Here is a 26116-nt window from a genome sequence, read left to right on the forward strand (position 1 = left end):
AATTTTAAATGGACCAAATGTTGATTTTTCATTCGTTTTCTCATTATCGAAAAAAATTTGGAAAGCTAAGAAGTCAATAACAAGTTATATAATACAACAAAACCCATCGGATATGTTTTCATCAAATAGTCTCCTAGATTTGTTATGAAATTAAAATATCATGATATTTTAAGGGCTTTTGATTTCAATATTAGAATTATTCAGTTATGTTGTGCTAATATCAATTGCTTTATACAATTAATTGTTTACAGGCTGCAAAAATCGAACAATAATTTGACTTTGTAAAAAAAGTGCATCATTTTTATTCGTTATACTTACAAAATGTAAACATTACGAGAAACATTTACATTTGTAAATGTAACAAGTAAAGTTGTATCGCATAATTTGACTTTGTAAAAAAAGTGCATCATTTTTATTCGTTATACTTACAAAATGTAAACATTACGAGAAACATTTACATTTGTAAATGTAACAAGTAAATACATCAGATTTAAATTGTAAATGTAGTTTATCTCTCTCATCTCCTTTTTAAAAGGTATTACATACATACGAACACATGGGTCACTCAATAATTAGCGTGATAATAATTGAGGATAGACTGTAATCGTAATTTTATTTTTGGACTTATATTTCGACATTTTGAAGTCGCTTGAAAGTCTTGCAAATGATTAAATTTGGAAAATTTGACCTAAGTCTGCATTATTTTGATGACTTAAACAATTCTATAAATCTGTTTTCCTAAAAATTTAAAAAGATATAATTTCAATTTCCCTAAATTTATGTAATTCATATATCACCAAAATATTTGGACTGCATTTTGTTTGTCTGCACCTAATTAAAGTCTAAATACCAATTAATTTTGGAGTTGCATTGCTTTTAATGTAAAAATGCACGTTTAGAAAAAGACGATAACAATTAAATTACAAAATCGATAACGACGACGATTAAATTACAAAATCGATAACCTCTCTGATTAAATTCTAAATAAATTTTTATATTTCAATTTTTGAATCAACATTTATAAAAAAATTTCAATGCGATTTTTTGAAAAGTTTCTATTTTTTCTATGCTCGTGTCAAATTCAATTGAGACAAAAGAAAAGCTATTTTTACCGCTGAATCTAAATAGTAATTATTTTAAGAAACCACATATAATTCAATGGACTTCGAATTTCATTACAAATATTGATTTTCTTATTTAACAAAATCAATAATATCTACTTTGAAAAATTTTGATCTCAAATAATATTTACTCTTAAAATAAACTCTTATTTAACTTTACGGTTAATAAATATTGCTATAGCAAAGACAACTCTGAGAAAATCATTTTGAGAGTGATGATTTAATATCAGTTAATTGAATATTGAACTAACAAGGACATTTATTTTTTATGTTCGTCCCACGATAAAATTCAATCTCATACTGACAAAATTTTCAAAAATGACATCTCACGGTTTAAGGAAAATCATATTCCAAAAATAACATAATATCTATCCTTTTGTAAATTTAAATTTGGAGGATCACTTTTATAATCTCATATTTTCCTTTAATTTTGGGATTTGATAATTTTCTTTCAGAATCAGTGATTTGTAACACAATCATCTGAAATGACATCAAAAACCATACCCAAATAGTTGAAATAAACAGTTTATTTATAATTTCCAAAAGTAATGTTACATGATTAAATATTACAAATTGAGAAGTCCTTTTCTTTTTGCTGGCTGAGGAGAGCTTGAAACATCAGGAAGCTCAGGAAGTGTGTCGTAGCCGTTTCCATCAAAGTCAGAGTCATCTTCCCATATTGGTGCTCTATCCTGTTTAGGAGGTGACCTTGGATTTTGTTGTTTTTGTTCTTCTTGAGGTTTCCATGATTTGCCAATACCTCTGGGACCAGGAGATGCAGTAGAAGAGTTGATAGATGATGATGCAAGTGCATGTACGTATTGCCTTTTCGTCATTCCATCTGGATGAGGAATGTCATCATAATAGTTGACTTTTTCAGTTTTCGTCGTTGTTGCTTGGAAATCATCGTTTGGAGAGTTGACATCGTAATCAGAATACATAAGATCATCATGATTATCATTGTTATTGTTACTGTAGTACTTTTCATCTTCAGGATTGTAAGTATTCTCGTAATACTTGTCTTCATCTGGATTATAAGTGTTTGCGTAATAATCATCTTCTTCATCTGGATTATAATATTGACCATTACCATAATTATCGTCTTGATAAGTGTCATTGTACTGATCGTTATAATTATTTCCTTGGTCATTGTAAAATTGATTGAACCGTGGGTCATCGTATGGTATATCCTCTTCTTCTTCAAAATATTGTTCTCCTGTCTGATAATTTGGATCGGGGTTAACTTCTCCAGTCTCAGAAAAGTTACGAACACGTCCTTTATGGGAAGGTTCGCTATAATCGTCATCATAAAATGGAAGATTTGGTGGAGGAACTGTTGTTGTTCCTGTAATTACGCCTGTATCGCTGAATGAATCTTGATCATCGACGTTAAATCCTTGAGGGAAAGATTTATTCGGTTGGATATCTTCAGGTTCTTCCATAGAATCTGAATGGCGGATTCTTTGGGCTGGAGTATTATGAAATTCTTCAAATTCAATATCTTCATCATCCATTTTATCATTTGGATGGCTTGAAGATGGTGCTTCTTCTCTGGTACTCTTATCCATGTCAGGTTCAGATAAGAAATCGTCAGAATCATCCTTCTTTGTTGAATTTGAATTTTGCTTGGAAGCAGGCTTTGTTGTTGTAACAACAACGGTAACTGGTTTCTTTGGTTGTTCTGCAGGTTTCGTTTCTTGTGGCTTTGGAGTGACTTTTGGTGGTGGATTTTCAACAGGTTTTGGTTTATTTTGAATTTCTTCTTTCTTTTCAGCGGGCTTGGGCTTTGATTCTTCTACCTTTGGCTTTGGAGTTTCCTGTGGCTTAGAATTCCTTTGAACGACTGAGGTCTCAACTTTAATTTCGCTTTCTGATGAAGTTGTAAACATTTTCTGATCAAATGGAACTTGATTAACTTTAGGCTTGCTTTCTTGTTTTTGTGGAGTTTGTTTTTTATCTTTTTCTTGTGATTTGTTATTTTGATAATTATTCACGTTATCTTTGGTGATTTGGTTAGGACGAATAGTCACAACATGATCAAATTCATCGTTATCAGAGTGTTTCTTCTTTGGTGCAGATGAAGAATTGCTTTCGTATTTATTTTCTTGTTCTTTCTTCTTTTTGTTTGCGAGTATTTGCGCTGTAGAAGCTAATGATTCAATAGTAATAGTTGATTTAAGATCATCAATCTTCTTCTTGAATCCGGCAAGTTGCCTGGTTGTTTTCTTTTGTTGAGTTGTAAGCATTTTTATTGCTTCTTGTATTTCATTCGAAGAATTAACTGAAGATGGCTGAGGTTGGAGAGCCATTGTAATGCTTGAGAAGACTTGATCTTCGTTTTTATGTGGCGTTCTCAAATTTTGCCAAATAATCGCTGCGTTTTGATGTCTTTGGAACATGTGAGCATCAAGTTTAGAAAGTGAAGGTAAATCTTTAAGACAAATTGGACATTTTTGCGAATATAAACTCTTTTTTGTTTCAACTTGATTTTTAAGTGCGGAATTTTCTCGGTTTAGCTTTTTAACCATTGATTTTAACTTTCTAATGGAATCTTTATTATTTTCGATAATGATTTGTAAAATTGAAAATAACTTTTGAACTTCATTCATATTTTGATTGTAAAATGTTGTTGAATCGAGGAATTCCTCTTGAATTTGTGAAAGTGTATGCCTGTCTTTCGTTTGGCTCAAAGTTCTAATGTCAATAGACGAAATCGAAGCCCAATTAAAGCCATTAATATCATTAATGACATTATTAGTTGGTTGTGGAGGATTTTGTGCAATCATGATTGTTGGAGGCTGACTTTGAGGCCATAGAAATCTTGATTGCATTTATTTTTTATTTCAAAAATGGAGCAAAAACGTTATTGCCTTGATTTATATTAATTTTAAAATACTCATACCAAATAGTTGAATTAGAATCAAATAAACTCATATTTATTCAGTTTCGAGCAGAAATTTGATATCAAATTTTCAAAAATCACCATTTTTCATGTTTAATGCAGCTAAATCATTACATATAAATTTATACAGGTTATGACCATATCGAATTCACTATATCTTCAAAAATTATTTTGCGATCTTTGTTTTTCTGCACAGGGAGCTTTATAAAGTGGAAAACACATAAATAATGCAGATACAAATTCTTTTTCATTAGGAAAAATAATTTCTATTTTGGTGGGAGATGTAAAAAACCGTCCAATCTTTGACAAAATTTTGAAGATGAAAAAGATAAAAACAATCATAGTAGGTGAAGCATGTGTTGGAAAAACATGCATCGCAGTTAGATTTGCTAGAAATGAGTATAATGAGGCAACTTATGCAACAGTTGGCGCTGCAAACTTAACACATGAAATGGAAACAAGTAAAGGACCTATCACATTTAATATTTGGGATACTGCAGGTCAGGAGAGATACAGAAGCTTAACTCCAATGTATTTTTCAAACTCTCAAGTTGCGATTTTAGTTTTTGATATTACATCTAAAAATTCTCTTGAAGGACTCGATAATTTCTATCAATTGCTTCAACAAAAAGCTCCAAAAGATTGTGCACTAGTACTTGTCGGTAACAAATCTGATATTGCTGGTAAAAGACAAGTAAAACCTGAAGAAGCACAAGAATACGCAAATAAAATAGGTGCCTTATTCTATCAGGAAACTTCTGCTGCTACCGGTGAAGGAATTAATGATTTATTCGAAAAAATAGCAACATGTGGAAGTGTTACTATTAAGAGTGAAGATATCGACTATATTGACTTCTCAAAACGCTCGGGACGTGGTTGCTGCTAATCAATTTTGTTAAATGAATGTAAATAATAAAAAATCTAACTGTATGACTATTCCATGAATTAATATTACTAAAAACAAACTCTTTTGCAATCTATTTAGCGAACATTTTGTTTTATTCAATATCGTCTTTTTAGAAACTTTCAGTTCCATTGGTTCTAATCCACTAAAATCATCATAAATAAGGAGTTCACTCCCGGCTTAATAATTGTTTTTACGAATTCCTTCAGTAAGATTTTTTCGAAATTACGCAAATTGGCATAAATGCAGATAAAGGTACATTCACTAGGCGATAACAGTAAAATGGGATGAAAATAGGATAAATAGCATCCCTATATAGTGCCTAACAATATTTATACGGGCCAAAAAAATTTGGCTAGAGATTTGGCGAGTTATAAAACTTAGAAAATTGAGAGGAATTTTTATTTTCAAATTTTTTTGGAAAGTTAAAATTGTGATTAAAAATCGATTTCCGGGAGAACTAAGCATCTCATCATATATTTAAATCGATAAAAATATTAAATAATAGTTGAATAGTATAACAACATAAAATTATGGCTGAATCTACAGAAAAAATGAACATATTTGACATTTTTGAAAATTCATACGTTAGATGGTGACAGACTCAGAAACTATACTTTAGCTAAGATTGATATATGGTTTCAACAACACATGGTTAAAATCGTAAAAATATTTTAGATTTCAAAAAGATATATATGGTAATATAATGGAACAAAGTCAACAAATAGCATGTTAAATATGTTATAATTAATTTTTTATTAGATCCAATAGTAGATATCGAATGGTTTCCAGCTTTATGGTTAAATATTTTCTTTTCGAGCTTCTCTTTAACTGTTGTATTAAGGTTGTAAATTTTTGATGCTAGAAACTATGGAATCTTCTTTGCTGCTGCATTTTTCTTGAGAGTTCTTGCAATTTCGAATAGATCTGCGCATTGTATGAAATTGAGGCTTTAAAATATCTTGAAAACAGAATAGGACTGCTTTTCCAAAGGAATGCTTACTTGTAAATCAGAGAGTTTCAAAATTGAGAGCAAGATTATCATCATAACTTTCGATTTTGCTGCGAAAAAGGAAGACAAGTAATTAACAAATCATTTACTGTTGTTCATCAAAAGAAGAAAACTTTGATAACAACTAATGATGATAAAATCAAGCTATCTTTTAATATTTTAAATTGATAAGACATTCAAAATATTTGAATGGTTTAAAATATTTTCTTTTAATTTCTCTAATATATTATCATGATTATATAATCAAATTTAAATTTTTATTCAAAAAGGCAATATTTCAAACTTTTAATTTCAAAAATCTTAATTCTGCAATAAGTGTATTTAATTGTAGCAAATTTAATGATCCTTCGTCATGCTTAGCAATTTGGAACTCATAAATTAATGATTTCTTCAAGTAAAATTCTGCATTATTTCAAAAGTCAATAATTCTCTAGTAACTTTTCTTCAAACCCTAACCATTATATTATATTATATGTATAATGGAGAATAATTGCAAAGAAAGATAGCCGAATTTACTGGGTAGTTCTTGTGATGCGAAATAATTGCAAATTAACACCTAGTTTTAACAGCATCAATCTCTTTTTGCTCTCATTTAAATGCATTCGCACACTTTAATTTTGAAATATAAGAGTTTTGGAAATTATCAAATTTATCTGCTCAAATACTATAGATCTTCATAAGTGTTAATAGAATCATTAGCCTTACATATAGTGTTTAATATAATGATGCACATTATACTGGGATTCATTCCTTATTCATCTAGTTATTATAAGATTTACAACCCCATGAAAATTTAAAATTTTGTCAAAAATAGTGAATGTACCTTTATGCAGATTTTATTTAGTTTTTCTGTTTTGATAGATTCTATGAGTATTTTTAATAACCGATGAAATTTTGTTATCAAAATTTTGGAACCCATTCATTTTTCACAGAAATTTTATATAGCAACATGTCCCTTATATTATTATTTCAAAATGACAAAAACTTTTTTTCAAATCATAACAAATGAAAAACGCCGAGTCTGCAGGAACATACAAAGTTGTCATGCTTGGCAACTCTGGAGTTGGCAAAACAGCTTTAATAGAAAGAATCACACACGATGAGTTCGTTGTTGCTCATGTTGCAACTGTTGGCGCTCAATATTCAACAGTTGATTTTACAATACAAAAGAAGAAAATTACATTAGAGTTATGGGATACAGCAGGACAAGAAATTTTCCGTTCATTAGTTTCATTTTATGCCAGAGATGCTAAAGGCGTTTTTCTGGTGGCAGATATTACACAAGATGGAACGATGACAGACTTAGAAAGATGGAAAGATTTTATTAAAGAGCAAGCTCCTGATGCTCAAGTTATTTTATTTGCAAACAAACACGATTTGAATGATCAAAGAGTAGTAAAGGAAGAAGAGTTTGAGAATTTCGCAAAAGAATATAACTACCATTATATGGAAGGTAGCGCAAAGACTAATGAAGGCGTACAAGATGGCTTCGTTCGCATGGCGGAAATTGTTTCCGAAAAAATCATGGAAAAAGGTGAACAGGAATCTTCTGTTAAACTGAAACAAGCTGAAGAGAGCAAACCATGCTGCTAAGTTTTTCCCATTTTAATATTAGTTACTCCAATGCTATCTGTACTGAATAAACAAATACAATATTTTTGTTTAACTCAAAAAATTCTTATATTACTGACGAAAATTATTTTTGGTTGGAGATTTTATTTCTTAATTCGAAATTTTGAACAACTTATGTAGAAAATATAAATCTTATAGGATAATTCTCTGATACTTGCAAGCGGACACATAAAAATTATACAAACATCATTTTCAAGATCAAATCTATTCAAATTATCGTCCATAGTCAAGATATGACAATTATTAGAGTAAGAAAGATTAAAAGTAATGATATTAGGCCGAAAAAAGTTTTTGATATAAATGAAAAAAATTATTATATTACAATTGACTATTTTAATGGAGGGATTATTAATACTAATCATTGTAATTTTAAAAAAACATCTAAAGAAGTATGGATTGATAAACAATTAAAAAATTGAAAATTATATAAAAGAAATAAGCTGTCAGTTAGTATTTCACCAATTCAGCTCTTTGGTATTAATTTATACACTTAAAAAATGAGACTTAAGAAAAAAAGGTATCAATTTGTATTTCTATTAACTGACAGTAGCAAAATTTTAATTATAACAAAAGGAAGATCTATAAACAGAGTATAATTTCAAAAACTAAAATACCTTTGACATTTCATTCTGAACTTCATCTAATTGTCCAGACTCACATGTCATATAAACTTCATCACCATCAATAATCTGTGTGTCCTCTGTCGGGAACAAAGGAGTTTTATCTCTTATGATGTGAGTAATCATTGCTCCTTTAGGAAGAATGACTTCTCTCACTGTTAGACCACAAACCATTGATTCAAGGGTGACCAAGAATGAGAACTCTTCGAAATTGATGGAATCATCTTCATCACGTTTTTCTACTAATGCTTCCATCAATTTCTCGTACAAAGGTTCAATTCTCATCAATTCTACAGCAATATAAGCGAAAGCAACAGCTGTTGACGGGCCAAGCCAGCCAGTGTACTGAAGAGTGAATTCAACAGGTAGAATGACAGCTGTGAGTGGAGCACGAACAACTCCGGTGAAGAAAGAAGACATAGTCATAATTGCCATGTAAGAGAATCTCGTACTATCATATCCTGCTTTGATCATGAGCTTGGCAATCAATCCACCCCATAAACCTCCAACAGAAAGCATAGGGATGAAGATACCGCCGGATATCTTTGAACCAAAGCAGAATAAAATAGAAGCAAAGCGAACAAAGAAGCAAACAGCAATCTCCCATGTCTTCATTTGGTTGTCAAGAACCTTTTTAAGTGTATCTCCGCCACCATATGCGCCATCTGGGAAGAAGCAGCATAATACGGTATCAACAATCTCAGGTAATATGACATAGAATTGAATCGGAAGGAATTTAGCGTGTTTGTAAAGATTTCGCGCCCTTCGAATTAATAAATTGAAAATTGCACCCATAACGCCGCCAGTAATACCACAGAATATTGATACACCGAATGTTTGGATGTTGAATTCTTCAACTTCTAGGAATTGTATCTTCAATGCACGTGGTTTGAATAATAAGTGGCTGATAATCTGAGAAATCGAAACACAAATGATAGAGACCACGATAACTTGTGTAGAGAATTTCCTATAAACTTCTTCTAAAGCGAAAATAAGTCCAGAAAGAGGAGCATCGAAGGCTACAGCTAAACCAGCTGAAGATCCTGCTGCGACAAGGAGCATATCATGCAGTTGGTTCATTTTGATAAGCTTACCGAGTGCATAACCAATGCATCCACCAAGATAAACTGATGGGCCTTCAGATCCAATGGAAAGACCTGTAAATATACCGACTAAGCTAATGACAAACATGGCTGGAAGTGAATAGTACCATGTAAGACTTAAATTACCGCGAGCAACACTCTCGATATAAGGAATGCCACTTCCTCTGACTTCACTAAAGTATTTAAGACCATATCCAAGACCAATTCCGATAATTATATTGACTACGAATGCTAATGGTAAAAATTTCTTATTCTTTTTGATTTTTTCAAAGATTTTGATGTTTTGGTCTGTTAATAAAGTTGCTAAATATTGATATAAACCAGTAATGAGTCCACACAAGATTCCGCAAAGAAGACCAACACCAATGAGTGGGAGAAATAGTTTCTTTAAGAATGTTAAATATTGTTTTCGCTTTTTAAACTTGTTTCCGTCATTGGGTGGTGCAGGAGCTTCTGATTTTGGTGGTAATTCTGGGTCTTTATGCTCCGTATTAACAGTAACGGGCTCTTCTTGCGAGGCAGAGCTGGATGAAGATTCAGACATGGATTTTGAATAAAATCTAAAAACTTGTGTGCTCAGAAAAATTTACAGTATATATTAACCAGAATAATATTCTAGAATTTTCTTTTTTACGTTCATCAATTCTATTTTTCTGAAGATATAAACTTTTTTCAAACTAAAACCTAATATAATATTTTTATTATATAAATATTATTGGTTTCATATTTGAATGTTTTATTTGTGAATAGATCTCTGAAAAATTCTAGAATGAAATTCTCTCATTTTATGAAGGGAATCATATATGATTTAAAAATGTGAAAGTTCTTTAACCCTTTAAGAGTAAATATGGTCATGATTTGAATGAAAGTAGATTACGATCACTATTCAAAATTTCAATTGCATTGACGATCATTTTTTTTTCTCACAGCAAATTTCGATAACGAAAAACGAGCAACATAAGGGGCTATTTGAGCATTCACTCTGAATCACATTTCACTCTAAAGATGTCTATATTAAACTTTTAAAACTCTGAAGAAAATATTCCGAAAATAAAGCTTTTTCTGCAGTAATTTTTTATTCAGGAGTGGTCTTTTGAGAAGGCAGAATTACATTTTTGAAATAATTCTTTTAATTTAAATTAAAAAGAAAGGGAAAATACTGACTAAAATTTCAGGTTTATATTTGAAAAATATTAATTATGCTTTGCCCTTGATAGCATTACTCTTCATTGTAAGACTGTCAGTGACAAGTTTAATAATCGCGGTTCTCTTTAATGATGCCTCTGCGTACTTGCCTAGAGGAACATCAAATTGTTGGAGAAGTGTGTCTAAAGCGGCTTTTATTTCTTCTTTGTGAGTAACAATTTCAACTTTTCCTTCTGCGATTACAGACTCGTAGAACATTGTTGCCGTGCATACTGGCTTACTAGATGTGTAAGAGAGTTGGAGTGGTTTTGAGATTGAAAGGCATCCAAGTGGATTATTGTTAATCGTTGCGATTTTTCTGCCTGTAGTAGCTCCATGGAAGTAAAATGTTGTATACTTTTGGTTTTTATCCCATGTGAAACCGTAACATAACGGAATTCCATATGGAACATTATTATCGCTCATTGATAAAACTCCATAAGGCTGTTCTTTGAGGAATTTCTTGATTTGTACGTATTTACATTGAAGCTACTTTACTATTATTTCTCTCATCAATTGATGAGAGAATTCAAAGTAAAGCAGCTCCAAAAAGAAAGTGAGAAGAAAAGAAGGAAAAAGAGAAGAAAGAAAAGAAGGAGAGAGAAAGAGGAAAAGAGAAAAAGAAAAAAGGACATATTAAATATGATATGCTGTTTTTAGTGCCGAGGCGGCGAAGCCGCCGAGGCATGATTTTTTTGGTCTCTTCCTTCCACGTGGTAAGCTTTTTTAAAAGTTTGGACAGGCCTAGAAATACTATATATATGTAGATTGAATTCTTTTATTTTGGCACTTTTTTTAATGTTTTTTTTCCTCCAACACTCAGCCCCCAATTCAAATCAAGCATTTACCAACGTAAAATACCGGTATTCCAATCAATAAGAGGACAGTTCTGTCAAGACCCTTCCTGATTTGAAGGAACTTGAAAGAACTGCTCTTTAACCGACTTCAAATAAGAAAATTTCACTCATATTATCATGTTAACATCGAAACTACTGCCATTTAGAGAGCAGTTCTTTCAAGATCTTCGAAGATTTGGAAGATCTTGAAAGAACTACTCTTAAAATGGCAGTAATTACCGTAACTTTCTACTTGATAGTAACAATACCGAAGCTACAGCCATTTAGAGGGCAGTTCTTCCAAGATCTTCCAAATCTTCGAAGATCTTGAACGAACTACTCTTAAAAATGGCTGTATTACGAGAGGGTTTGATTTTTCATTTATTAAAATTGTATTCTATGATATAATTTAATTCAAGATTTGTATTTCTGTTATTTTTGTGATATCATTCAAGTATATATATCAGAATATGCACATAATGATACCACATATACTTAAACTATACGTATTTAAATCTTAGCGATCAATATAATTTTTTTTTGTAATATCGAATAAAAGTTTGTTTTCGCATTTCCGTTTTATTTGACTACATGAAGATAAAAATTCTTGAGAACGATTTTAAATAAATTGCCAAATTGAAGAATTCGATATATGATGATATTCACTGATTTCTGCCAAACTTGTAGGAATGAATCCATTTAGAATAAAAACGATTTGTGCATTGGAAGCTCAGAACAAGTTATGTTCATTATCCCAATATGAAGAAAATGCACGTTTAGAAAAAGACGATAACGATTAAATTATAAAATCGATAACGATAACGATTAAATTACAAAATCGATAACGACCCTTAAATTCGCCAGATGCTTTATATTATTTAAGAGATACAGATAAAATCGCGCAAGTTATACCAGGGAGAAATCTCGTGAAACAAATAAATAAAGAACCATTATATTTATTTCTCACTATTGGAAGTCAAAGACCTGTATTTAGTTTTGACGTGAAAAATTCTAAAGATACAGTTCCAAAAAATGTTGTCATATATGACAAAGATGTTCCAAATCTGTCACCAGATCAGGAAGAGGAGCCTGTGGAAGAAGAAAAAATCCATCAATTACCTGAAGATTCAGGTTCACAATCAGAAGAAGTGCCTGAGCCACCTCCCCCAACGGAATCAACTCCTGAACCACCACCAACCACTGAATCTACACCAGAACCTCCTCCTACGACAGAATCAACACCAGAACCCCCTCCTCCAACAACTGAATCTACTCCTGCTCCACCAGCAACGACAGAACCAACACCTGAACCTCCAAAATCGTCATCTCCTACAGTTCAAATACAATCAACTCCAGAAGATACGCCAGATGCAACTTGGGAAGGAGATTGGGATGATCCACCAGGAGTTATAATAAGAGGTAATGATATACCAGAAATTCAAGAAACTCATCCACCAATTCAAACGAATTATATCAAAACAGAAGTTCCGAAAGTAACAAAGTTTATTAATGTTTCATGTGGAACAGGTGTGATAGTTGCCATAGTGATATTGACGGTATTAAACATCGCAAGAACTATCAGAAGAATTAAAGTTCATGGAAACGAAACGTTTAGTAATAACGATGAATTTGAAGATTTATCATCTTCATTTTTGTTGTATAGTTCAGAGGTTGACTCCTTTGATGCTTTTATTGCAGAATGATTTTATATAATCATTTTGATATTGTATTTGTTATTTAGTATTTGTAAATGTTTTAGTATCTCATCTTATTCCAAGCAGCAATTTCGATTAATATGAATATCTTTATTAAAATATATAATAATTTATATTCTTGGTCATATTCACTATTTTCATGTAAATATATTAATTCTTCTTTGTTAGCGCTGAAATTTCTTTAATGAAATTTTTTTCGAAAAACTTTGTTTTTCTCTAATCAACTCTATGATTTTAAGACTATGGCTCGTGGCAATTCAATTTTGAATATCTAAACTACTAACTTAAAAAAAATATTGCGTTCATTTCAAAAATATTATTTGTTGTAGATTTTCATCTGTTTCCTGTTGCAAAAAGCATAAGTAGAAAAGGTTATTCATATTTTGATGGTAAACAATATTTTGGAAGAATCTCTCTTTCTATTAAATTTTCCGTAAACACTATTCAAATTCTCTCAATATTTCAGATGATTACGGAATATAAAATAGAAAAAATAAAATAAGCACGATCTTTCAAAATTTTAGTAGAATTGTATCATTATTTGTCACAGCTCTTTTAGAGCTATTTATTTTGAATGCTGTATAGAAAAGTGACAAATTTATGAAGAATTTAGCTTTTTTATTATTTGCCTTCAGCTTTCTATCTTTTACTTTTGAGGGTTACTCAGGTAAGAGAATCAGCATCATTAAGCAAGTAAGATCAATTTTTACTAAAATTGATGCCAATGAAATTCCTTCTACACTTAAAAACGGAGATTTTATTTATTTCAATACAAATAATGTCTCATACAATTTAATTGAAGATCCGGAGTTTAACATAACTCAAACTTGCGGAGAATTAAGAAGAGAAGTTCAATATTGTATGTGGAATCAATATATTAAGGTCACTAGATCCGGATCTAGTGTTAAAAAGGACTATTCGTACCATAAAATCTGGTCAGCTACTCCAATCAAGTCCAGAAGATTTAGAAACTCAAAGATTAAAAACCCAACAGTAGATGAAATTGCAGATATGAAATTCCATAACAATATGACCGCTGGACTTCTTAATATTACGAATGCATTGCACTTTATTGGCCCAAATACTGTTTTTCAACCAGATTCTGAGGAATTAGCTCACTTTTCTTCTTCCTCTCATGCAGAACGTTTTAATTATACGAAGAATGGTATTTTTTACTCAGAATTTAAGAATGGAACTCTTAAATCTTTAATAAATTCGAATTATTTCTCCGATTTTAGCAGCGACACATACAACAGCTGGTGCGAACCAGGTGATAGAAGAATGCGCTTTACAACTTGGGCACCAAAATACGTAACTGTCGTTGGAAAATTCTTTAATAATACTGTTATACCAGGAGAGTTCAAAGAATTCAAGATCGGTTCCGTATTTTCTGGTTACGTTACATTGGAGCAGGCATTGTCCGTTAACTACTCAATAATTCCAACAATTATCAAATGGATGTTTAGATTTGTTTTCCTTGGCTTCATTTCTTATTGCATTGTCAAGAAGATAAGCATTAATGTTACTTCTCTTGGTATTTACATCTTAGGAATGGTAATTTCCCATCCATCTTTGAATAATGACTATTACAGGAACAAAGACATTACAATTATTTGTTTAATTTCATTCCTTGTTTCAATCCCGATCAGTTACTTTTACTTCATTGAAAAAGATTCAGAAATATAATTTATTTGTTTTTAACATTGTTTTTTCTTTAAGAATAAAATCAACATCTACTGTGAATCATATCTCTTTCTTATTTATTTTAAATCAACAAAATTATTTTTCGAAATTTCTAATATGAAATGAAACAATTTACTTAAATGCATCCTACTAGCAACAGAATGTAAATTTCAAATTTCTCAGTAAGATGACCCTAAAGATAATCATATTTTTGAATTTATCTATCTTTATCTCAATACAGGAATCAACTAGCTTAAATAATATGTGTATTGCATGCAAACTATTGAAAAAGAAATGTTATATAGAAAACTACAAAACAAATACAAATAATTTTTATTCGGACATAATGGATGCGAATTCTTTATAAAGATTTTCATTTTGAGGACCTAAAATCTGTTTGATATTCTTAAGAGTCTCTGCATTGCTGCAATTTGAATTGTTATGACGTTGAATTTCTTGTATCAGTAAATTAAAGTCAGAATATGTTAACTGTTCTTTAGCTTTTTGCAAAAGTTGCCCAGATTTACTAGTAGAAGCCCTTTTTGGAGTGGTTGATTTATGTAATTTCGGAGAAATAGGACTTATCTTTGGATTTTGGGGAGGTGGACTTAAATCTTCATATAAAGGTTGAATTGTCGATTTATTTGTTGGTAATTGTGTGATTGATACTGGATTTGTCGCAACACCTGCGCCACCATCTAGTATTGTCCTTAGAGATTGATTTAATTGGTTATATTTTGCAATTTCTTGCTCTTTTTCTTTAAGCTGCTTTGCTAATTGGTTATTAATCTTTCGTAATTTCTCGCATTCATTTGAGATTTCATTCATATCAGATTGTAATTGTGTGTTAATGTTTACAGCTTCAGATAGCTGTGATTGTAATGAAGTTACTTGATTTTGAAGTTCAAGTGTTCGTTTTTGCCAAAGTTTAACTTCTTTTGATCTCTGCTGCTTAGAATTCTCTATTGCTATCTGTAATGCATTGACAGCTGCATCAAGTTGTTCATTTGAATCAGATTCAATCATAAAATCTTTAAACGTATTCAGTTTACAAAATTGAGAAATCATACAATTTCTATCGCACCAGAAATTCAAAATATCTTGAGAATTAAATACTTGCATTTCTTCATATTCGAAAATTTTTAGTTTTCAAAATTTTTCAATGTTTGTAGAATTGGAGAAGCGTTATCTTCAAGTATTAATCTTTTATGTCCATATTTTCCTTCATGATACTTAATTTCACGTCCTATTTCTCCAATAGCCTGATTCTTTTTTATTAAGGACGAGAAAAAGACCAATAATATAAGATAGTTACTATTTATTTAACTTTCATACATCATGATAAAAACATTAGCAAAAAAGTTTAAATTATAAGTAAATCTGCAAAAGCATGTCAATTTGTAGTTGAGGATTGTGATTCTAATACATCCTCGTCCATAATTCCCAATACCATGAGAGTTGTGGCTGTAGTAAAGAGGCATCAATGTGCTTCCGCGCTGCATTGATGGATTTTCAAATGATATAGGGTGTCCAAAGGTGTGTTTAGCACAAACCTGAATACTGCGAATAGAAATAAACAAGTTACATATATATAAAGTTTATTTAAATATAATCACCATTGGATTCAATCACGCGTTCGCAGCGATCGATCCAGGCTTGAAAGACACGCTTTAAATCATCATGAGAAAATTGCTCAAATTGCTCTCTTACAAAATTTTCAAGATCATCTGGACTCGCGAATTCGCGTCCTTCAGCTCTCTTTTTTAGCGTGCCGAATAAATAAAACTCAGATGGTGCAATATCAGGCGAATAAATTGGGTTTGGAACAACTTTGACATTGTTTTCCACCAAGTAATTCATTACCTTATGACTTTTGTGAACTCTTGAATTATCAAAATGAATTGCAAACTTTTGTTTTTGTTGTTTGGATTTCTCAAACTCATCAGAATTGATAATTTGAGTAAGAACATTGTCAATTAGATACTGAGCATTCATCGTATTAGGTTTTTGAAGAATATCAATTGCGATGATGCCATTCACGCCCCAAAAAACCGACAACATCATCATTGGTGTGTCAATTTTTTTCTTCGGGAATGTTTGCGGATTTTCATCCTTCGGGATCCACATGATTTTGGCTTCTGTTGCATATTGAAACCAAGACTCGTCCCCTGTTACTAAAAAGCGAAACTTCTTGGATTGATACGCACCCAATATAGAGAGGAGATCTTTCGAAGATTGGACTCTAGATTTTTTTTGAACTGAATTAAGGTTGTGCGGAACCCAACGTGTATACGCTAGTTTGTAGTTCAAATAATTGTGCAAATAATAACTGACTGTTGTACATGGTATCTTTGTCATCTCCTCTATCTAGGGCTGTACAAGATTTAAAAAAACATTGCCGGGTTACCGTAGAGGCCTAAAAAAATCGCGCCTCGGCGGCAAGCCGCCTCGGCATTAAGAATGCGCATCTAAATTTTTATATGTCCTTCTTTCTTTTATTTTTCCCTTCCCTTTCTTTTCTTTTTCTTTTTTTCCCTCCTCTTGCTCTCATTTACCTTTTTTTCCTTTTCTCATCATTTTTCAAAATTTAAAATTTTTATCAAAAATCTTGCCTATAAAAGCAGATTATGGAACCTTTTAATGCCTCTTAATCAATATTATACAGCATAAAGCATATTAAATGAAAGTAATTACGTATAAATTTATTTTATTATCTTATTTATTAATTCTTTAGCATGTATTGTTTAATATTAACTTTTCTGTACATTAAATATGATATCTCCAAAGTATGAATGCCTTGTAACGAAACGAAAACTTAATTTTGAGATTGGGACAAAGTTGCAATTCGGCACTTTTTGTAAAAAAATGGGGTCATACTCATAATGAATAGAGACTTATAGCCAAGTCTTGATATCATGCAGGGAGAATATACATTGATAAGCAATTATATTTTATAGTAGTAGTATTCAGAAATTCTTACAATTTACAATACAATTTTCAAAAATGGATAAAGACTTATAGCCAAATCTTGATATCATGCAGGGAGAATATACATTGATAAGCAATTATATTTTATAGTAGTAGTATTCAGAAATTCTTACAATTTACAATACAATTTTCAAAAATGGATAAAGACTTATAGCCAAATCTTGATATCATGCAGGGAGACTCTCTACAAATACAAAAATTGATTATCATAAGGAAATACAAATTTATCAATTTTCATGTGAAAATTACATAAATTTGTTCTCCAATAAATAGCAATAATACTTTGAATGTTATATTAAGTAATATAGCTTCAGGTAAATAAGCTTACACTTCAAAAATATACTGTTTATTCATTAATTTTAAAAAAAGTCCAAATTATCTAATCTTGCTTACTCTTCCTTTAAACTTCTTTGTGCCAAATTTAATATTGTCTTCAAAGATGGAATAAGGACATTAGGTTCAATCCTTCGGCTTTCGACAATTTCCAAAATGTGTTGAATTAATTTCAAACATTCATCGTGTTTTGAAGCTCTTTGCTCAACAATCTGATTACCTGCCCTTGTAAGAATTCTTACTGCTCTATCTTCATTCAAAACATTAGCGACTTGAACCTTAATAATCGCATTTGGAATCACAACAGTGATGAGAGTTATGACGATATAAAAAAATATTTTATTATACTCATTCGAAATTAAAAATAATAAAATTTATATATATTAATTTCATTAAATCAAGGTTAAAAATCTCACCGGAAAAATAACCTCAGTGTGATAAATTTATCACCGGAAAAATTTACAATAAGGTTAATACCGAAAATATCGAAAAATAAACATTTAAGGTTAATTTAAGAGTATGCACTTTTGTCACCTACTCACTTAATTTTATGTTGAATATTTGTCACAAACATTAGATTATTAAAATATATGTTGGATATCCCTTAGTATGAGACTTCATGACTCTTGTTGTCTAACGTGAGCTTTGGATTGCAAGCTCTGTGGTTAACGAACATAAATTAATTGTAAAGTTTTCAAAAATTTTCATCGTTTCTATCAGCATCTATTTTTCCTTTAAAATAATATATTTGTATGAATACAATATTTAGTAATTTTTTTATTTCCCATAATTTCATTCAAAATTTCAGAAAAAATTAATTTCTATTCAATATTATTTCAGCTTCAAAACACTTCATTCTTATAGATGTTGATTCACTAAAGTGTGATTCTATTTATATGAGGTAGGGGCATGAGGCTCGGCAAGTCTTATTGCTTTTTACCTCAATTTAGGTATTAAATAATTATAATGATTCATAGTGGCCGCTGCTGACTGGCCATCAGCAGTCCCCTGGCCAAGATTAATATAATTATTTAATACTTATCCAGTTTTACATCAATAACAACAAAGCTAATCAATCATCATTCAGAAATGCGGGAAATTACTACTAATATTAAAGATTGATAGACATTAGGCTGGCCACCTTCTGTCTAATATCTTTACCAATAAAAATAATACTTTTTAAAACAAATTATTTAATAAATTTTATTAAAAAACGAAATCAAATATCAAATTGATCATCATTCAACTTGATGAAGAAGCGGCATGCTACATATTCTTCTTTGCATGATTCGTTCATTGAATTTCTTGTCTTTCGCAATTCAGATATTACACGTTCTACATCTGCTTCACTGCACGAAAGTGACATCATCCTTTTTCCAATTGGTCTTATTGCTTTTAGTTGCTTTATGCCATTCATGTACCAAAACTTGCCATCATTTTGAGCAAGATGATGACCATTTATAAGATGGGAATCATCTTGCTCTATGAAGAAATCGGAAGCATCACTCAATTCCTTGGCTCTATCGTCTTTATTGATCGTTGGATCAACTGTTGATTCGGCAATTGCTCTTTGTCTGAGGATTGTTATCATGAATGTGTATAGATCTTTTATCTCTTCATCTACAACATCCCAGACCAAGGAATTCCTCGAACCATCGGCATTTGTTTCGGCTGCATGATCGTCGTTAAGCATTTGTTCCTCTTCTGCTTGCTGGATCTCTTCATCATGCTCGGCTACCTCGTCAACACGTTCTGTTCGTTCTTCTTCAAGGATTTCGCCGAGTTTCTCAAATGTGATCTCGCGATTGATGATCCTCAGGGAAGGAATCGTTGGGACTTGCACATCTTTCAACTGCATTATAGGTGGATAGTTTGTCTTTCCTCCAAAACCCTTCTTGTCTCTGATGATCTTCCTTGCTAACGGTGTAAAGCCGAAAGCAAACCGAAGCAAATCAATTCTACCATATTCTTTCATATCATTTTTGAATATTGTAGTGATTGATCGGAGAATCTCTTCACCATCTGGCGTTAATCTTCCTGCCATTTCATCCAACATCCCTTGGCACTGTTGTATCATCAGGAATGCATAAGCACCCATGGACTTGTTGGATTCCAGCCATAATTGAAGTTGCTTTAATGGCTTGAATATCATTAAAGCATCTTTAAAGAGTGGAGGAATTCCATCACGTGTCCATTGTAACTGTTCACGTGTAGCTCTGGAAAGGGATAGTGGAAGATCTCCACTTCTTAAAGCAGTATTAATTGTTTCCAGATTATCAAAGATGAAAAACAGAGTATCATATATGTAGAGCCAGCGAGTTTCCGGGATTGATGGAACCCTGATCTTGTATCTCGCTCTCATATCGTGATTCTTAAAGATAATGATAATCTGGTGAACTCTATTCATCAGTTCATTCAACAATGGACATTGCTTACGTGCGTGGACAATAGCATTGTTCAAGACGTGGTTAAGGCAACGAATGTACACGGTTTGTAAGCCAGGGAAAAGGGCTCCTTCTGGCCTCCAGTGGCAGAGTCCTTTAACCTGGGCTGGCAAACCATCTCCGACTACTCCAGCTACGTGGTTTTTATTAACCTTACGAGAATCAAACCACGTATGGTAGTCCTCGTATGTCCAATTAGTCGAAATTGTTGTGTCGAAGAATTGGTGGCGATCTGTTTTGCCTGGATTGCACACACAAGAGAATAGACCATGACGGCTGCCGTGTGTTCCGCAGTCCAGGGAAATTGAGAAGATGCGGAATTCCTCGCAGAACTTTAGGCCCCGAGAGGAGTCTGTTTTGCCTAAAGTAATCAATGCCTCTCTGACACCGCGCCGTGTGAACTCAATGTCTGGGATTGTAAAGTTGATGCCCTGTTCGCGATTGACTTTATTTTTAAGCCATTTGGCGAAGCTCTCTAGGAAGCTTTTAAATGCTGGCTTCATTGTGGCATAAAGGCTTATATATAGGCTCGCAATAAGCCTGGCAATGATCTCTTCTAACGAAGGATCATTACCAGAGCCAACTGCTTGCTGAGTATTCTCAACTTGGTGCTCAGCAGGAACGTAGTTGGGCATTGGGAGTAAAAATTTGCACTTATGATCTTTAAAATCATTTTTCCTGCTTTTTTTAATGCATCGCACGAACTGCCCTTGAACTAATGTTTCACTACATTCGGCACAGTATGTAAAGAGCCTTCCTTTGTCTGATTGATTAGGCTCATTCTCATAATAGCCGATCGTAGTGAAACATTTTTTCCACACTTCGTTTCCAAAGTTAGTATCCCTAACTTGGGTACGGCGGCACTGCGTTCCACCTTACCCAAGTTAACGGTTTGACACTTTACGAAACCGGTAACGTATATTTTACAACACAACCATAACACCAACTTAACCTTAAATATTTACAAAACCATCTGACACATAAATGATTTCACTAACGATTTCACTAACTACTTCACTAACGACTTCACTAACGACTTCACTACCGTCCTCACTAAATAAAAATAACCTTATTTTTATTTTTTTAAATTTTTTATTTCATTACAAAGACATGTCCGACTACATTTACTATGACTCTTTCCCAGAACGTTTCCGTGAACTATTCAAAACTCAAGTAAAACTGAGAAACATGCATTTTAACAAAGACAGACCCATTGACGATGAAAGAAACCCTGAATATATTACAATCCCATATGACGCAAAGTTCATTGCATACATTCCTTATGGTCGCAGAGGAACGAAAACTATTTCAACAAAGAACAAAAATTATTTCTGGAGCGATGAAGAAAATTGCCTTATCTACATAAATGCATACTTAAATAAAGCTACATATTGTACAAAAGAAGGTTGGACTGGATTTGAGCTCTACATATACGACGACGATGGAAACAGACGCTGTGTATACCCATACGATAATATGTACCATTGTTTTCATCAAGCATTAAACGAATACATAGTCAGTAAGGGTCTCATTCCTGTTGAGTAGATATGTTATATTTTTGTTCTGTCATTTATATAAAAATAAACGTTCTCGCTAAATAATAAAATAAACTTAAAAATAAACGTTGTCAGAGGTGAAAAAATAAATTTAGGTGAAGTGGTGAAATCTCACCTCTTTTTTCACCTCTTTTTTCACCCTAGCCGCAAAGCGGCTCTGACCCTTTGGGTCTGTTGAATTCATTGCTTTATAACTCTCTTCCTTGGTTTCTTTTTAGTTGCTTTCTTCACGTCTGTCTCCAACTTGACTGTCTTTCTTCTTCGTCCGTAATGATACCAGTTACTTCCACCAGTCAATGGGTCAAATGGTCGTTCATAAGGGTTTCCATACATTCCATAGGGACCATACGGAAGAACTACTAGTGGAGAAGAAACATTTTCTTTAGTTCCATCGAATCTATTTAAATGCATTGTTTCACCTTTCATCTGGTCATTAAAGTCTTTTGCGTGTTTTGCAAACTCATCGTCCTTTCCTAAAGCATTTTCTGACTCAGTCGCAACCAAATTGGATGCTTTATTTATGAGCCCTATTTTATTTAATCTTAACTTCTTTGCAACCCAGCCTCCAATCTTTCCTTTATTTGCATCTAATGTCTTCGAAACCCTTCCTCCACTCATTTTATTTACTGCGTCATAAGCTCCAAGTGCTTTTGCTCCAAATGCTAATGCTTTTGTTCCCATTGCGCCTAAAGCTGCCCAAGCTACCATTTACCCCATATTAAAATCATCTCTCTTCAATATTATCTCATAAAAGTTCTCGTTACTGGAGAAAGTCAATGAAACATAAGCGTTCTCACGGGCTTCGCCCTCACCGCTTTGCGGTCTATCTAACTTATTTCTTATATCATCTATACGCTTCAAAATGTCTGAACAATTGCTAACATCTTCTACAACAGTTATTTCATCATGAATGACCTTCAAGAACAAGCTCATTTAATATGCTATTAAAATCATTTCAATAATGAGTCCATCCTTTCCGTCTTTGGGTAGCACAACATCTTTCATTGAAGAAGGTTCGACAAGTCTTATGTTAAACTTACTGACAAAGTTTGTTATACTATAATGCTTCGGCGGCGAATACATGTAGTTTGAAAGACATAATATAGATTCTTCAGCAAATTCACTTATACTGGATTTTATAACAATGTTCTCACGAGACCAAATACCACCAATTGACAATCTTGTAAGCAATCCTGCTGAACCTTCTACTGTAAATGTCGATGGTAACATTCCACGAAGGTCATCTATTGACATCGTTGAGTCACTGTATTTAAATATTTTCTTAAAGCAATCGTCATTATCTAACCATGCAATAGCTTTGAAGTTTTCATTCGAATAGACATCTGCTTCATTAAATGTAAATCCTGACTTCTTTGCAGAGATGACTTTAAAATCTATTGAGTTTGTTTCAAAATTATATGCTATGGTAACTTCTGAAGGTAATGGATGTCCTTCCGCAGTCAGTTGTTCTTTCAATACCATTTGAAGCTTTGTGTTAAAAACTTTCATGTCATCTCCTGTATCTAAGTTCACATACACAGCAACAGGGAAACTATCTTGCTTCTTTGTTTCATCATTATATCTCAAAACATTAAAGTTCTTCAATAATATTGTTCTTCCTGCTGGAATACTTCGAACCTGTCTGATTTCAATAGCTTTCTCACCTCCTACATACTCTACCCAGTGCCTTGGATATTCATAAGTATACTGACATTCTTGAATTTTGGTTGGTTTCATCATAACGTGTTCATAGTATATCTTTATACTCTTGTCAGTTAGACTCGGTGCTATGTTCTGAATATTTCTGACTTGCATTTTTAATGGAGATAAAATGAAGCATTTAATACATGACGTAGATGAAGACATGAATGAAACTACAGACAAACTTAACTCTTCTCTTATTCTTCCTTTCAGTAAGGACTATGAGTTCTGTTCAAATGGTGTTTATTTCTATTGTGGAAAGATGGGTTCAGGTAAGACATTTAATTTAATTCGTCATATACTCATAACAGAGCGTTTAGGAAACGACTCTTACTATGACCAAATCATTATATCAGCAACTTCAGACTCTATGGATTCAACAGCGAAAACATTCATGAGTAAAGTTCAAGCATCTGTCGTTAAAGTTCCAGATAGTGAACTCATTGAATTTCTTCAACGTTACATTCGACGTAAGAGAAAATATTATGCTATTGTAGAGTTCATACAGTCAGGAATGCAAAAGACTTCTGAGGAGATGGAAAGAATTATTGACAAACACCACTTACGTCAGTACTCAGGAGTTTACGATATGAAACGACTTACAAACTACATTCTGTCAAAACTTTCAAAATACCCCTTCAAAAAGTATCCTTCAAACACTCTGCTCGTTTGTGACGACTTCGCCGGAAAAGGTTTAGTGTCAAAACCAGACTCACCATTAGCTAACATCATTACTAAAGTCAGACATTACCACTTAACTGTAGCAATACTTATGCAAACATGGAGGTTTTTAGCTTTAAACATAAAACGTCTCATAACTGACTTCGTTATCTTTCAAGGTTTCTCACGCTATGATATTGAACTCATTTGGAAACAGTCAGGTATAACATTACCTTTTGAAGAAATTTGGGAAGCATATAAGTCTCTCATCTCTCCTCGTTCATACCTTGAGATTCATATCATGACTAATACCATTAAAGTCAAAAATATTCCATGGGAACGACCAACATTGTTTTAAAGTTTAACCTTCAATTGACTGATGGTAAACAAATTCCATGCATCTCTGTCGCCATTTCTGTTAATATTTTTGCTGTCATTCATATCATCCACTTCCCCATCCGTTAACTTTTGAGGATATGCGTTAGAATAGCTGTTCTTAAATGAAGGCTTTTCACCTTTTAGCGCATAAACTCTATAACTTTCTGCATACTTTATGTTTGAACCTCCTGAGCCATCATTGACATAAATTTTTATAGGCTTCCACCCTTTGTTCATGTTTCTGCTTCTTCCCTTAGCTCTTTTGTTCAGTAGTTCTACATCTTTATACACAGCTCCTGTCTCAGTGAATTCAACAATATTTTCATTCGTTAGCTTTACATTCAAACCCTTGTCGAGTATATTGTTCATTTCATACATATAAAAGGTTTTTATTCTATATGAAATGAGAAGCAAATCCATCTTAGCTGGTGCCGTTAATGTTCCAATTGAACCAACATCAAATGTTGACTCACGAACGACAAACAATATTGTCATAAAGAACTATAGTTCGGAGTGTTTGAAAGAACCAGAACCAGAACTTAAGTCGGGACCTTCGGTCTTGGCGCATGGCGCCGTGAATTTAAACTCAGCTTCAAACGCTAACGCTACATCAGATGTTAAGTTAGAGTATCCACCACTGGACCAAATTCTTTCAAGAGAAGCCAACGACAACCCTTACACAAATGTTCAAACAAATCCTTCAGATAACGTAGACCATTACCTTCTTCAGTTATATCAAACTATCTTACTCAAAGACGATAAGAAGCTTTTGACAAATCTTATAAGCAAGAACCAAATAATTCTAACAAAGGAGGACCTTGAAAATGTTATATCACGAATAACAGGGAAACAATGTGTCATTGACTATCTCGACCCTGAAATCGAATGCTGTGGTCAAACGCCACCATTCATGAAAATAGGTAACATCCGCATCATTGAAATACCAGGTACTCCAGGAGTTGAGTTTAAGTATAAATATTCGAACGAGTATACAAAACTTTCAACAGAATATAAATTATGTTTGAAATATGTTTTAGTAAATTAAAGCAGTCAGGAGGGCTCTTTGAGCCCATCTTGGCGCTTTGCGCCGTTAGTCAAAAAAATTTCAAGTTAGCAATTTGTAATATCTATCCAAAACTTCTTCAACAGTATCGAACTCATCTTCATAATGCAAACCTAATCTTATTGACTTGGTGCAGTTCTCACTAACACAATATAGCGCTTTGCGCTCGGCGCCTTTGACGCCTTTTTCTGTTCTCTTGACTGACATAACTAACTCATTTGTTTCATCAAACAGCAACAACCAAAGTTCATGACCTAATACATAACATTCATACTTTATA

General features: G+C 32.5%; 13 protein-coding genes and 2 pseudogenes across 15 annotated transcripts, besides 8 other annotated features; 6 read left to right on the forward strand and 9 right to left on the reverse strand.

Moving 5' to 3' along the window:
- Positions 1-758: 758 nt before the first annotated feature.
- Positions 759-965: a mobile genetic element.
- Positions 966-1346: 381 nt separating this feature from the next.
- TVAGG3_0724400 (uncharacterized protein) lies at positions 1347-3945 on the reverse strand (the record flags this gene model as incomplete). The annotated part of the gene is made up of 1 exon (XM_001321528.1): positions 1688-3907. The coding sequence occupies one exon, from the start codon at positions 3905-3907 to the stop codon at positions 1688-1690; it is 2220 nt and encodes a 739-aa protein (XP_001321563.1).
- Positions 3946-4342: 397 nt separating this feature from the next.
- Positions 4343-4909, forward strand: TVAGG3_0724410 (GTPase protein; the record flags this gene model as incomplete). The annotated part of the gene is made up of 1 exon (XM_001321527.1): positions 4343-4909. One exon carries the CDS (start codon positions 4343-4345, stop codon positions 4907-4909), a length of 567 nt encoding a protein of 188 aa, XP_001321562.1.
- Positions 4910-5178: 269 nt separating this feature from the next.
- Positions 5179-6766: a mobile genetic element.
- A 178-nt stretch (positions 6767-6944) lies between these two features.
- TVAGG3_0724430 (GTPase protein) lies at positions 6945-7532 on the forward strand (the record flags this gene model as incomplete). The annotated part of the gene is made up of 1 exon (XM_001321526.1): positions 6945-7532. The coding sequence occupies one exon, from the start codon at positions 6945-6947 to the stop codon at positions 7530-7532; it is 588 nt and encodes a 195-aa protein (XP_001321561.1).
- Positions 7533-8098: 566 nt separating this feature from the next.
- Positions 8099-9878, reverse strand: TVAGG3_0724440 (voltage-gated chloride channel protein; the record flags this gene model as incomplete). Its single annotated transcript, XM_001321525.1, has 1 exon — positions 8177-9838. One exon carries the CDS (start codon positions 9836-9838, stop codon positions 8177-8179), a length of 1662 nt encoding a protein of 553 aa, XP_001321560.1.
- A 194-nt stretch (positions 9879-10072) lies between these two features.
- TVAGG3_0724450 (5-nitroimidazole antibiotics resistance protein NimA-family-related) lies at positions 10073-11246 on the reverse strand (the record flags this gene model as incomplete). Its single annotated transcript, XM_001321524.1, has 1 exon — positions 10492-10905. The coding sequence occupies one exon, from the start codon at positions 10903-10905 to the stop codon at positions 10492-10494; it is 414 nt and encodes a 137-aa protein (XP_001321559.1).
- An 834-nt stretch (positions 11247-12080) lies between these two features.
- Positions 12081-12166: a mobile genetic element.
- Positions 12167-12284: 118 nt separating this feature from the next.
- On the forward strand, positions 12285-13018 carry TVAGG3_0724470 (annotated as a pseudogene). Its single transcript has one exon. A coding segment is annotated over exon 1 (734 nt).
- Positions 13019-13630: 612 nt separating this feature from the next.
- TVAGG3_0724480 (uncharacterized protein) lies at positions 13631-14821 on the forward strand (the record flags this gene model as incomplete). The annotated part of the gene is made up of 1 exon (XM_001321523.1): positions 13631-14716. One exon carries the CDS (start codon positions 13631-13633, stop codon positions 14714-14716), a length of 1086 nt encoding a protein of 361 aa, XP_001321558.1.
- Positions 14822-14871: 50 nt separating this feature from the next.
- On the reverse strand, positions 14872-15739 carry TVAGG3_0724490 (uncharacterized protein; the record flags this gene model as incomplete). The annotated part of the gene is made up of 1 exon (XM_001321522.1): positions 15047-15739. The coding sequence occupies one exon, from the start codon at positions 15737-15739 to the stop codon at positions 15047-15049; it is 693 nt and encodes a 230-aa protein (XP_001321557.1).
- Positions 15740-16235: 496 nt separating this feature from the next.
- Positions 16236-17081: a mobile genetic element.
- Positions 16316-17081, reverse strand: TVAGG3_0724510 (annotated as a pseudogene). The gene has a single exon. A coding segment is annotated over exon 1 (766 nt).
- Positions 17082-17273: a mobile genetic element.
- Positions 17274-17536: 263 nt separating this feature from the next.
- Positions 17537-18360: a mobile genetic element.
- A 3-nt stretch (positions 18361-18363) lies between these two features.
- Positions 18364-18574: a mobile genetic element.
- Positions 18575-19253: 679 nt separating this feature from the next.
- On the reverse strand, positions 19254-21113 carry TVAGG3_0724550 (ribonuclease H-like family; the record flags this gene model as incomplete). The annotated part of the gene is made up of 1 exon (XM_001321521.1): positions 19254-21113. One exon carries the CDS (start codon positions 21111-21113, stop codon positions 19254-19256), a length of 1860 nt encoding a protein of 619 aa, XP_001321556.1.
- A 197-nt stretch (positions 21114-21310) lies between these two features.
- Positions 21311-26116: part of a mobile genetic element that runs on past the window's edge.
- On the reverse strand, positions 22215-22742 carry TVAGG3_0724570 (uncharacterized protein; the record flags this gene model as incomplete). Its single annotated transcript, XM_001321519.1, has 1 exon — positions 22215-22742. One exon carries the CDS (start codon positions 22740-22742, stop codon positions 22215-22217), a length of 528 nt encoding a protein of 175 aa, XP_001321554.1.
- TVAGG3_0724580 (uncharacterized protein) lies at positions 22968-23849 on the reverse strand (the record flags this gene model as incomplete). The annotated part of the gene is made up of 1 exon (XM_001321518.1): positions 22968-23849. The coding sequence occupies one exon, from the start codon at positions 23847-23849 to the stop codon at positions 22968-22970; it is 882 nt and encodes a 293-aa protein (XP_001321553.1).
- Positions 23866-24753, forward strand: TVAGG3_0724590 (protein of unknown function, DUF4106 family; the record flags this gene model as incomplete). Its single annotated transcript, XM_051244263.1, has 1 exon — positions 23866-24753. The coding sequence occupies one exon, from the start codon at positions 23866-23868 to the stop codon at positions 24751-24753; it is 888 nt and encodes a 295-aa protein (XP_051090850.1).
- Positions 24750-25151, reverse strand: TVAGG3_0724600 (uncharacterized protein; the record flags this gene model as incomplete). The annotated part of the gene is made up of 1 exon (XM_001328901.2): positions 24750-25151. One exon carries the CDS (start codon positions 25149-25151, stop codon positions 24750-24752), a length of 402 nt encoding a protein of 133 aa, XP_001328936.2.
- TVAGG3_0724610 (uncharacterized protein) lies at positions 25177-25818 on the forward strand (the record flags this gene model as incomplete). The annotated part of the gene is made up of 1 exon (XM_051244264.1): positions 25177-25818. One exon carries the CDS (start codon positions 25177-25179, stop codon positions 25816-25818), a length of 642 nt encoding a protein of 213 aa, XP_051090851.1.

Source organism: Trichomonas vaginalis, chromosome III (assembly GCF_026262505.1).
Source record: "Trichomonas vaginalis G3 chromosome III, whole genome shotgun sequence".
Taxonomy (NCBI): Eukaryota; Parabasalia; order Trichomonadida; family Trichomonadidae; genus Trichomonas; species Trichomonas vaginalis.